At 37.9% G+C, this 13,302-nt stretch overlaps 1 protein-coding gene across 1 annotated transcript in view; it reads left to right on the top strand.

Annotated features, from left to right (window-relative positions):
* The first annotated feature begins 3,142 nt into the window (after nucleotides 1-3,142).
* LOC134542899 (transcription factor ATOH8) overlaps nucleotides 3,143-13,302 on the top strand; it is a 100,597-nt gene continuing 90,437 nt past the window's right edge. Inside the window, exon 1 of the mRNA XM_063387484.1 lies at nucleotides 3,143-3,540. Within this exon, the coding sequence (XP_063243554.1) occupies nucleotides 3,471-3,540 (70 nt within the window). The 5' untranslated portion in view covers nucleotides 3,143-3,470. The remainder of the gene's footprint in view (nucleotides 3,541-13,302) is intronic.

Genomic DNA, 13,302 nt, shown 5'->3' with positions numbered 1-13,302 from the left:
TCGCCCCTAGCGACAAGAAACCCCAAAGAGCATTACGAAATTCAAACGAACCCAATCACATGCAATCCGAAAGGATGGTAAAATGTGGAATAATCGGCTTATTTGTGAACATGTGTGAGTGGAGTTCATTCTGGTATAAGAAAATAACACGAGTTTTTAAAGTTCGCTACAAATTACATAATTGTTTGTTCTACAGTTATAATAAATGAAATAAAATGAAAATTAATTAATTTTGACAAAAACTTAATAGAATGCTTTGTAATGTACCGAAGAAAAAACGAATAGCACCGATGGTTTCCCGACTCTCGAGCACGCAACGTTGTCATGGAGACGAAGTACCCACTGTTTCCCGGGCTTAAACACCAATCAACATTGATAATCAGTTTATTATTAATTATAAATTATTAAGACCATTAATCGAAATAAAAACTATCCTATCTCTCAAGTTGGAAAAAAATACACATAAATGCAAATTTTCATCGAAATCTGTTGACTTGGTGAAGCAAGACTGGAAACAAACATCAGGACACTGGATTTATATATATTAAGAAGATATATATATATATTAGCAGTACTAGTCTTAAACTTAAAAGAAAGAATTTAATTCGAAACAAACCATCCGTGCTTCCTACGGCTTGTCAACAGCGCCAAAATCCGTGTTTCAATGGCTTCCGTCTATACGACCACCTCTGTATATAGCTGAAGCTCGTACAGGATTTTGACTGACGGGTGGATGTAATTATAGATCGGTTTGTGTGGCTGGCTGTCCGTGATGCGGGTGACGGACAGACGGACAGACGGACGGACAGACGGACAGACGGACGGATTAACACGACTCCAATTTTATACGCAGACAACCACGAGAGCCTTTAGCTAGCAAATTGAACAGGCGCACTCGCTTTCAATGAGTAGAGACTGGAAAAAATTTCGCGGATTCATTTCGTGATAAGCCAAGAATTCACATATTTATATCTTTAAGCTGCTTTCGCTATTGGCTCACTGTCCAGCGGGTCGACTCTGGGCCAATGGCAATTCGTCAACTAAGGGAGTAGTATCGAATCACAGGCAAACCAGCTGAGACGACTCACAAGTCAGCAGCCAATAAAATGGCGGAATTTAACTTCTATGATATTACTAAAATATCAATCTGAAACATTTTAAAACACACATAAAACTAAACAAATGTTTTAAACTTGTTTTTTTGGTTAAACGACAGAAATCAGTCTGTAAATACTTCGTACAAACTAACTTTAACCTTATTGAGCGGATGAAAATTAATCTATTTTAATGTTATTAAACAGGTTAATACCTATACATGTATATATCAAGTGACTAGATTTGAACCACACCCCTTGAAGTTACCAAACGCACAGTCTACCGTTTAACTTCTAATCCTCTTTAGAGTTTAGAAGGAGAATATTTATTAAAATCATTGTAATGTCAGATCTCTTAGGTATTTTTAAAACTTGAAATTAATTTTTAGTATGACTATTTTGATTTTCCAAATATATTATAGAGTAGTTTCACTATCATAAAGTTTCATTTGGCACACCGTTACGTTTCGGATATACCCTAAATGTTTATGAAAGTGACTATCTACGGGTTTATGTAGCTACACGTGGGTCCGCCATCTTTATGACTCATTTCCGTTTATCGACGTACGTTCCATTTTCACAAAATTACTCCTACCAAATGTCGTATACCAAAACCCAAGATATTTACACGTCAAGAAGAAACATTAAATTAAATGAATGAAAAACACAGTCCAACTTTATGTTTAAAAAATTTGTAGCCAGACTTTTTTATAATCCACACTGAGTTCACTCTAAGCTTAATGACTGGATGTGAATCTGCAACGAAAAATACAAATGAATAAAGAACATCAATTTGATTATTATTTCAACAACAGAATTTGAGAGTTTTTGACTAAATAAAATTAATGTACAAGTTTATTAATTTTTTTTTGCTCGAGTAAAGAAAAGGGTTCACACCCTACTTCGGGCATGACTCTCATATATTATTAATGAGCGCCGAGACGGGTTTCATGTGGTCAGAGAGCCCACTATCTACCTACCTACTATGTAGGTACCTGCCTGCTATGTACCTACCTATTATCTTGAGTTCATACTAAACTTCCGACATTAACTTCTTTTGTTTTGATAATTTAGTTTTAAAGCTAAGCTAACTTTTAAAAATATTGCAGATTTTTTTTAGCTCATTATCTAGAAACCAATTTCCCTGTGACAAAAAAAAAAATATTATAAAAATCTAGGTGGTAGAAAGCAGGCATAGCCTTGTTTTGAATCAAATTTAAATTCTTGATGCCACTCATGCAATATTGTTTCTCCCCTACCGTTGTTTGTTTTCGGCTCGTACGACAAGTGTCACTACGGAAGTAGACATTTTAAGAGAACAAAAAGGGAATAAATTGCAGATGTTCCTAGTCTGCGCACCGATAACCCCATATTTGTAATTGCTATTTCCTTCCAACTCCCCCACGTCTTCATGATCGCTCACCTACCCCCTCCATTTTTTTCCGCCCCACGCATCCCGAAGTCATAATCAGGGGTCTCGTAACTATCCCCCCCTTTTTTTTTTGGGTTCTGTTGACGACTTTCAGGGAGCTATTTCCTCCTTTTTATTGTTATCTCTCTCTTTTTATCGCGCGTGTGCGCGCCGCTTTGCACATCTGTTCCGACGCGACGCGGCGGTCCCTGTTGAGCGCGGGAGAGAGAGAGAGGGGGGGAATCATAGATCGCCGCGGTAGGGGGAGGGTAAAGAAAGAAGGAGGGGCGGACGGGTGGAAGGGTCTCTGTGATGGCACGCCGCCTGCCTGCCGCCAGCCGCACCAACACACGCGCGCACCTACATGTGCATCTCGGGCTGCCAGCCAGTCCCGACTCCCCTTCTCCCCCCTCTCCAGGCCCATCAGCCCCCCCACCACTTTCTCCCCCTCCCCACTTTCACAAAAACCCACCCGACACTTCTTTCTCATCTCGCGCACAAGTCAGCGGGCCGCCCCTCCCCTCCTCCGGCGCGGCGCGGCGGAACCACCCCTCCTCGGTCCCCCCTCCCCCCCGCCGGGCCGGCGCGCAGTCGACAGGCGCCAGGGCGACCGCCAGTCGCTGCCCGTCGGCGGAACGCGCAGGTCGTGAGCGGAGCGCTGCTGCGATGCACGGCGAGGCCCGCACACACGCGCGTGCGTGCGAAGTGACGACCCCCGGCACGCACCCGCGACGCTGCTCGTCGTAGTCCCACGACCGCCGCCAGACGACCTGAACAAACAATCAAACCTCGTGTGATATAAAAAAAAAACAAAGAAAAAATATATATATTTGTAATATACGTTGGAACGCCAGTGTGTTGTGCCTCTCGGGGGAACTAACTGTGTGGATGGGGTGCGCCCCGGTGACTTCTTGAAGGAGGTTCGCCGACTGGTTCGGGGCCCCTCCCCCTCCCCCCTTCAAGCCATGGCCGCGGCACTCGAGGTGACGCAGCACGACATGCTGCCTGTGCGGGAGCCTTCGCCCCTGTCCAAAGGTAAGACCGCCGACTGCCCTGCATCTGCAGTTGGAATACGGTTTTCACCCGGCAGGGCACGTGTTTAGCTGGGTGTTTATGAACGCAAGCGATGATTTGTCATGAAAATAGAGTCTTGGTGAAGAAATTTTACTATATATTTATTATAGCTATGTATCAGGGTTCGAACCAAGGGGATTTCCTGTTTTGCTGATAACTCTCAAATATTAGTATCTGCAATTCATTCACGCGCCCGGAAAGGCGAACAGATACATTTCGCTGAAAAAATATATATATTGCATTGCTTACCTAATTTTTAAGTATACATTTCTCTATTAATATATTTTACTTAAAAATAAGTGATTTCGTAGGTTAACGTGTAAATCATCGCGTGTATTGAAGAAAATTATAAAATTAATGTTCAGAATAGTTTTTTTTCTTTCTTCGTTATTTTTTGTTTAAACTAGTTTTTTTTTTTTGGCATGACGTAAAACTTTACAGACTAATAACGAACGTTCTATAATGCAGTTGGCCCGTTCCGGAGTCACCCAAGCTTATTTCGCCGGTCGGGACAGGATTGTGGTAAATTTTGTACAAAAAAAAACAGAGCGTATTGAAACCTAACACAATCCGATTTCTCGTTTACAAAAAAAAAAAAAGCTAAAGAACGCGTGTATACTAACAAGCGTGTCTGTGGGTGTATGACAGTTTCACTCTGACAGGACGTTCGAAAACATTTCCGATTTTTTTTTTTTTTTTTTTAAGAGGTAGAAGGGGTTTGCGTGTTTTTGTGTGTGTCTGGTTCGGGCAATAAAATCCAAACAAGCCAGCAGCTATATTTTTTTTTCGGTTCAGCTTTATGGAACCGCATTTGCAAATGAAGCCGGGGGGACATTCGCTTGTCCAGCCATCTGTGAGAGTGCTGGTAATCGAGATTTTTTTTTTGTTAGAATTATTTTTTTTTTTCTTTCAAAAAGTGGTGGCCCTGCCCGAAGTAGCTGCCGCCTCCTCCGCTCGCGGGTTCGCTGCGAGCACAGCGGAGTGGGGCTATATTGTAGCCGCGGTGCCTGCGCTGACAGGCATTTGCAAGTCAATTGGCGCGGCCCCTACGCCGGCTACATCCGAAAGCGCAACCCGGCGGCGTTCGTGGGGGGGGGAGGGGGGAGGGGGGGGGGGCAAAAAAAAAACATTCGTTCCTCTATTTGAAAAAAAAAAAAAAAGAACGGGTCGCCCAGCTCGCCTCTGGTATTTTCACCAGTTTACTCGCTCGAATGACGCCTACGACAACCCCACTGTTTTATCATTTTTTTTTTAGCTTCGTTATGCTTTTGTTAGAAAATTTAAAAAAAAAAACAAGCCCACTTTGTATTGACACATTTTCCTGATTCGAGCCGGAGTATTCCCCCTCCCTCCCCCCCTTGCACATTTCTTTTAAAATGCGCAGTGAAATGAATAATAACAAACGCATCGGACGGTGAATTGAAACCCGTTGGGCACTAACGAAACGCTAAAACACGACTTGGTACCAAGTGAACTTTTATCAATGACATCCTGGACGCAGTTAGAAAATAAGTTTTGGACTTCAGTTCACAGTAAAATCAAGTTCACAACGAAAAACACACAACTTCGTGCAAATATATCTTCCACATTTTGGTTCCATATTCTTTTTTAAAATAAGGCTTTCTAATTGTATATCAGTTGGTAGTGTTTTGTTATCTAAAAAATGTTGTTACATGTAAACAAAATTAATACACGATTATTTATATTTAGTACATTTGTGTTTACATTAAAACTAAATTTCGTTTTTTAATTCATGGATTATATACGTAATAATTTAACGTTTATAATGAACTATCCTGCCGTTGTTTTGGTGAATTATTACTGAATAGTGCAGTGGTGTATATACATATTAAAGCTGCATCATAAAATGAAGGCCTGCAGCTATATTTAACAAATTGAGCTATGGCTTGTAGCCTCAAACCGTTGTACGTAAATGTAGCGTTCCCGTAAAGAAATAACCATTAAACCTCAAAACTTGATGGACTACAACTTCAATAAATAGCATTAAGTGATCAATAAAAAAAAATCGTAGAAAAACTAGGTGTTTATATACGCTCGTTTGAAGTTATACTTGCTTGGCGTATTAAAAAGCTAACTTTAATTTTGCATGCAAATAATTAGTAGAAATAAAATAATTAAAGGACTGGAGTGATATAACTACGGGATTAAAGTATAAATTCATTCAATTAAATTTTTTAAATAAATACACATTATTTAAAATTAATATAAACGCGTATCTCTTTAATTAGGTAAAATAATCGTGATAAATTTTGTTTATTTATTAATAGGGACACCTGTATTTCGCGATTTCATTTCATGTGAATGTATTTCACAAAACATTGTAGCTTTTTCTAAGAGTCATGGCAAATTGTGAGGGTGCAGCAGTATGGTGACCACATTCTCATTGGCCCCGTCCAGAGCGGGACGACACCTCTCACCGACCTCAGCCAATAACCGCAGGAGAAAGCTACAGTATTTTGTGAAATACCTTGACACGAAATGTATTCGCGAAATACAGGTGTCCCTATTTATTAAATTATAATGTAATAATTTAAAATGAAAATAAATTATATGTACGGGAACACAATCTCTCAAATACAATAAATAATAAGTTTTATGTGTATCTAACCTTTTTTTTCCATCCTGTGAAAATTTCGTTCGCATGGTGCGTGCACATCGTAAAATTTCACTTATCTCTTTTTTTTTCATAACGCGCCTAAAAAAAATTACTTCAAAAATTACAAATTGTCCACACATTCGCCTATTTTTAGTTCTTATGGTTGTTTGATTATTAAATCTAAAATTAAAACTTACGTTATACATTTTTCTATATCTATCTGGCATTTATGTAGGTAGGCTAGCGAGAGACAAACAAGTTATTTACATTGTACTCTGACTATGTAACCAAAGCAGTATTTAATTAACCGGCAATAATAAATAACTAAAATTTAACCAGCGATAAACTAAAAGAATTGTTGCACGGCCTTTACTTCTACTAGTACAGCCTGTTGATTTAAACAGAATTAATTTATGTTGTAGGCCAATATCAGACGATATTTTCAATCTTTTTATAGAGTAAGACATACTAATTTCTTGCAAGGAACTTTATAGTATAGATGTCCTTGTGTTTCGCATGTTTCTGTATGGCTGAAGTTTAGTTTCGTGTAAATATATCTTAATTTCTCCGAAGCCCTACATTAAATTAGATATCCAGTCGAAAGTTTTGCACGGAGTAGGTTCTGCAAGAATGGCTACATTTCGATTAAATTTCTTTGGACAGCCGTGATCAAGTAAGTATTACCTGAGTAACGCAACACTATTCAGGAACTAATGGTCTTGTCAAATTGTATGGGCTGTGCGTGTGTGTGTATGCTAAATACCACGTTTAAATTATTTTTTTTAAATTTGCACTCTGAAAAAAAATGAAACAGAGAAATCACATATGGTTTATGGGTTTATTGCACTAAGTACAGAGTAAGTTACGCGACCTTACAGCGCTAACTCACGGATACTCTCCAAAGTAGCGCTCTAGTTAATTTAACCACCTTTAATGTTTCACATAATTATAACTAAGCCAATTTGAAGAAAATAAAACATCATCATGGAGAGTCATGCGATTTCCGCCCCAAGCGATTTTCATCCTTTGGAATGTAATATAAATTGAATCGTAGCCTTGTATTCAAATTAACGTCTGCATATTAACGAGTTTACGGAACTATCAATTCAAGTTTTAAAATACAGAAATTTCCAGTCGAAATGTATGACGAGTTGCAAATTTGCCAAGTTGCGTTTATGCTTATTGCCCGTAATTATTAAACAGTTTCCTTAATGGCCCCGCCTACCCAGGCGCACAATCGATGTGTAGAGCTTCAGAGAAACCACGTGATTTGAAAACTGTTCAAGATATCGGAGTGGTGTCTGTTCACGAGAAGCAATTAAGTATACTCTGAGGGCGGATAAGTAATTATTATTTTTTTGTTTTTTGATTTTAAACTGTAGGTATATTTAGGAGAGAAAAAATGGCTAAAACGCCTTTTTTTTTCAGAATAATTTTTACATGTTAAACGCTTGGTCAAGATTCTTGATAGCACCCAAGGGGCTTGCATTACATCTTTACTTTATCTGCAATTTCTTCGCCGTCAAATGCTATGGCTACCACTCAGATACCATAGTTGCTCTATGCACGACGAGAAGACTACCCACCAGTTCAGATCCTTGCTCTTAGAGGCGATACCGCGCTAAAAGCACCAGCGAGCGTCGCACTTATCATCCCGCCTCACTAACACAAATACAATCCCTGACTAGGCGGGCACCTTAAAAACGTTTTCCATTATTTGTTGCTTTGCGTTTTTGCGTTTCTTGCGTACTTAGTAAACCCAGGCTTGCGACTTAGAAAGTAGTCAAGAGGATATAATTTGTGCGTCTATTTTGATATCAATGCAACACCTAGATTAAAACAATTTAAACTAAGGTGAACTAAAATTAAGTAAGGGACTGAAACATGTCGGTCAGCCTAAAAGTCATAGCTGCGAGCCACTTCACGTCGAAATTATAAATTTAATTAATTAGTTTTAATTTATTCAAGCATCAAACACATAAAAAAATGAGAATGGCATTAAAATGGACACCGCCGGTCTGTCGCATCCATGGTTTCCGTCGCGCCATACTGCGGGGAAAGAGCTGATTATGACAACGGAACAATTATGTACATGTTAGCAAGGTAGCAGTTACCACACTTCCTCCACGGCAGCAAAATGATCTTGATTCAGAAATTCCTGATACATTGTTTATAACAGTTCCTTGTGCTTCCGTAACTGTCCACATACAATTTGGGAACATTTTTACCGTAAAATTGCGGGGAAATGCTGGTAAGCATCCGCCGAAAATCTCTGTAAATTTACATATTTTTTTTCCATTACATTGCTAAACATTCCATAAGTTATTTTGTCTAGTGAAATAAATTTAAAAAAAAAAATTTTCCCCTTATTCAAGACTAGCGCACAGTATAAATGCAAATACAATAAAATATATTATCTATTTGAAGATGTTGGGATTTGAACTCGAAAATTCACGCTGTTGACTGATTTAATTTATGTATTTAACACTCTAACGAAAGTAAACTTACAAAGCTGCTTTTTAGCAAAGTAGGCCTAAAGTAGGTGTAAACGTCTTAGATCTCCGTATATAGCATTTGGTAGGAGTAATTTCGTGACAGTCTCGTGAATGGAACGGAAGTCGATTGACACGGGAATGTGTCCCAAAATACGGCGCAACCATCGGTGGAAGTTTTCGAATTCTAGAAAATATGGTAGACCCGTGTGATTCATCCGTTTAATTTTCGCGAACAACGGGGGATGTCCCAAGCGTATTATTGTGCCAAACTAAACTGTATATATATAAGAGTTCAACTATCCTTTAATACTTTATGTTATACTTTATAGTTCATATGAAGTAATAATGATTACTTAAAAATATGCATTACAATTTTAACAATCCTTAGTTAATAAGGAAATTTATAGATAGCCCAACTTTCATGATATTTCAGATATACAAAAACTTGTTAGCCTAAATATATTCGACGCCATGTTAATAAAATGATTTCGTGATCTCTATTAAATCTTAAATGTTGAATCCGCTCAGTAAGGTTGTGATTTGTTTATATGAAGTATTAACAGACTGATTTATGTCGTTTAAACAAAAACAAATATTACATACATATACTTAGTGTTATAATATGTGTTTTAAAATATTTCAGGTTATTTTTTTAATGTATGTACTAGACTGCAACTTTTAGTTGGAAAAATACTTAAAAGATACTTAAAAGATAGCGCCCTGTTTGTAATGCTTTAGAGAACCAACCAAATGTTTAAATTTTTACGCCATGTTTGTTTCAACACAATTTTCCAGGCTAATGGATTATAGGAATTTTTAAAATTGTTATTATATTTTCTTATGGCTATCCAAGTTTACAAAATGTATTCCAGGATAGTTTTCACTACTATGAATTTTACTTCGGCACACCAATACGCTAAGTTCTTACATGCGACGCGTTCGGTACTCCTGTTGTTCGTCCATCCCTGAGAAATCATAGTACCATCATGTTAAACAGATTTTTAGTTAGGTTTTAAAGTTGCGTTAAATCTGGTGTCCCAGTTTCGTATTATAAGTTTATTTGCAACATGAGAATACATGAATTTGCTCGTTACCTAAGTAAATGTTTACACATCCCCTTTTTTTATCTACCTTTTCATAGAATTTTACGAAACGCAAACTAAGAAAAATTCTTCCAGATTTTTTTTAAAAAAAATCGTCCGTGACAATTAAAAAAAAAAAATAGAAATTCCACGGAAACACACAAACATTTATATTTACTCTGTTGCAAACACTTGAAGTACACGAAGGTTTTTTTTTTTTGCAATGAAACTCATAAATTAATAGAGGTATATATAAACTTCACCCTAATATTTGAAATTTCCCTGAAACATATTTTGATAATAACTTCCACCGGGCGGTGTGGAAATTTGATGATAGAGTTTCCGTCCAATAAACCATAAGAAAAAAATATTATAGAGACTTGCTACCAGGAAGTTGTTAGCGATCAGATTTCTTTTGTAGTGTTTCCCGCGCATTTCAATAACAACATTTAAAAAATTAAAACAATCTAATTACATGCAATTCGACCGCGGCTAGCTGCCTATCTGTTTACTTGCCTTAGGCTGGGTTCATAAACTACACAAGGAATTCAATGACGCGACAGCGCCACACGCAAGCAACGCAAGAAAGTCTAGTCGTTTATAAAGCAGCCAAGTCGCACCCAAGACTTCACCAACCCTATAACTTAAAAATTGTACAACAGTAACTGATATTTTTTTCCACGGGCTTTGTTTAATAATTCATGTTTGTCACGAAAAAGAAAGTAAATTGCCAATAATTTGATTTTACATACAGTAGTTATTTTCTATCACACTGTGAATCTTAACAAGTGTAAACGTGGTGTTTATAATTAAAATATCATAGTGGACTTCCATGAACGTAACGCATGCGTCTTTAATCAAAGTTTTCGGAACACCTCTCTTCAAACTTGGCCGTCGAGAAAGCAAGAATTTTGGGCGGTTCAAACAATACTTGCATTGCGCTGTTGCGCAATTTATAAACCGGGGCTCTAAAATGTGGTTGCTGAACATTTTGCGTTTCTTGTGCTCTTGAGTTTCTTTCATAGTTTATAAAATCCGGCCTTGCACCCTGGCAAGACCAAGTCCTATGACCAGGTTTATAATTTAGGCAAGGAACGCAACGAAGCAACAACGAAACAGAGACAACTAAAGTCTCAAGTCGTCTACTTGAAATCATAAAACAGTTGAAAACAAATTTTTTTCAAGGGCTTCTTTAGATAGTTAATTTTTATCGTGAAAACATATGACATTGTTTATGAAATTATCTAAACGTATTATTTAATTTCGCCGCGCGAAAGCTTAAAAACTGCAAACATATAATGTACACAAAAAAGCATCGTGGCCTTCTGTGCACATAACGTAATTTTTCCGAACACTTCACTTCCAACATGGAGAGCGGAAACTCGAGAAGTTAGGAGTCGGTCGACACTTGCGATGCGTTTTTGCGTCTTGCGTAGTTTATAAACGGTTGAGACGCGGAAAATGTGCGAATTAGTTTGGTGTCAGGCCTAAATTCAAAGCCTTATGTTTGCTCAGCCAATGTTTTCATTTTATTTACTGAATTGTAAATGAAAATCTTTTTGTGCTTGTTAGTTGGCACTGCTTTATTTGCTTACTTCTTTCCTAGCTGGGCATCGTTGATTTGTGGTCAATAACCCGAATAACTTTTCCGGAATTAAGTTATTATAGCCAGTAAAAATAAAACACGTATCCTAGTTAAAAGTGTTATTTTCTGATTTTGTTTACTTAACATTGTAAGCATATTAATACTTAACCCCCCCCCCCCCCCCCAAAAAAAAAAATAACAACCTTGTTCTCTGCAATTTGGGATATCACATGATCAAAATAAATTCCTATCACTTCTTGTTTCTAAATTAAAATACTACGAAGTCAGAGCCGAGCTTGACTCATAGCGTGCCTAGGATAACTCTTGATTAATTTTATTTTGAAAAAAAAAATTATCTGAAATGATGTAACTGAAACACATAACGTTAACGAGAATCTTAAGGATGGAGTCAGATTTGGTACAGAGTCAGAAATTCTGGAAAACTTCGTGAAGACCATTTTCGTGTTAATTATCAAAGTTATTTATTGGAATATTTTAAAATAATATCAGTTGTAAAATTTGTTCTGAGAATATTTTTTTTTTTAAATTTTGTCTTTTTGTCACGCCTGCTCCCAGTGTTAACACAATGGGGAGCCCGCACCCTCAGTTTTTCCCTTCTTATGCCCTTCCAAGACCAGGGAGTGGCCACGTCTACATGCTTATATGGTAACTGGATGAACCCGGTCTTTTCCTTCAGCTAATTGTGCCGTATTGGTTGGATGCCAAAAACATCGGATGAAGTATATACTGTTTGCACTATGGAAATATTTTTAAATGACCTAATTTTATGGAAGTGACTGTTTTACGACAGAGGTTCTTATTCATTCTTACCAACTGTCATCAGACGTTATCAAGCACCATGTTTTGAACGAAACAATGTGGCGAAGGCGAGGTTAAAAATGTGACTTCAGCTACGTCACAGCATGCTGTCTGCTACACAGAAGGGGGGAAAAAAACACGTTCTATACTTTTACAATAGATTCTTGGGGAAACCAGTTGCCAAGAAATAGTTTGTAGAACTACAAGAATGATGTAATTTTGTCCAACTCTTGGCTATGGATTGTTTACATATATGAAATACGTTTTCCTAGATAATTGGCACAACATTTTATATTTTAATTAATATTTCATTAAAAAAGATATTAAAAAATAGAAAATATATCGAATATTCAACAATTTGACTTAGTTGTGTTTTATTGTGACCATTAATAACTGAGAATATATCCAGGGAATGGTTTACAAATAATTTTAACATATTGGAAACTGGGACAACATTAAACGTATAATCCCCGGGTGATAATCCGAACCCAGTAATTTAAGAACACTATTTTGTAGTGACAGTAGTTTTCATGTTTAAGCATGTTATCTGCAATCATTAGGGGCATGCATATTTCGCGAAAAGAATCCGAGACTTAGCTGAAATTTAAAACGCTGTAGCATCGTCGGTGTTTCGTGATTGGGTGTGTTTCTTTCCGGTACATGTCGGTTGTTGCGACACCGATCACAGTAATTCACAGCGGAAGCAAACGCGTCCTGAATTGGCCCGGTCAAGTTAAGGCAACGACTTCTCTCACAGAACGGCCGCCAATCACAAGGAAGAACCCGCTGGTGCAGGTACACCGTGTTGCGGTCTACTGTGCGTTCAGATTTTATTTCCGCGAAAAATGCTTGCCCCTAGTTATCATTAGGGCCATGTAATTTTCGCGAAAAGATTTCCAGACCAGCTGTGTGTCAAAACTCTGTAATCACTGACTGTGTCTCTTGGTTGGCTGGGTTTATTCCAGGTGCATGTCTAGTGTCGGCGCACCTATCACAGCCCTCCAGTGTGGAAGCAAATACTTCCTGAATGGCCCGGCCAAACATGGCGATGGCTTCTCTCGCAGACGGCCGCCAATCACAAGGGAACAATCGCTAGAGAGGGTATACCTTTTTGCAGTCTAATAA

This window comes from Bacillus rossius (genome assembly GCF_032445375.1).
Source record: "Bacillus rossius redtenbacheri isolate Brsri chromosome 9 unlocalized genomic scaffold, Brsri_v3 Brsri_v3_scf9_2, whole genome shotgun sequence".
Taxonomy (NCBI): domain Eukaryota; kingdom Metazoa; phylum Arthropoda; class Insecta; order Phasmatodea; family Bacillidae; genus Bacillus; species Bacillus rossius.
This window is presented reverse-complemented; position numbering and strand designations above follow the sequence as displayed.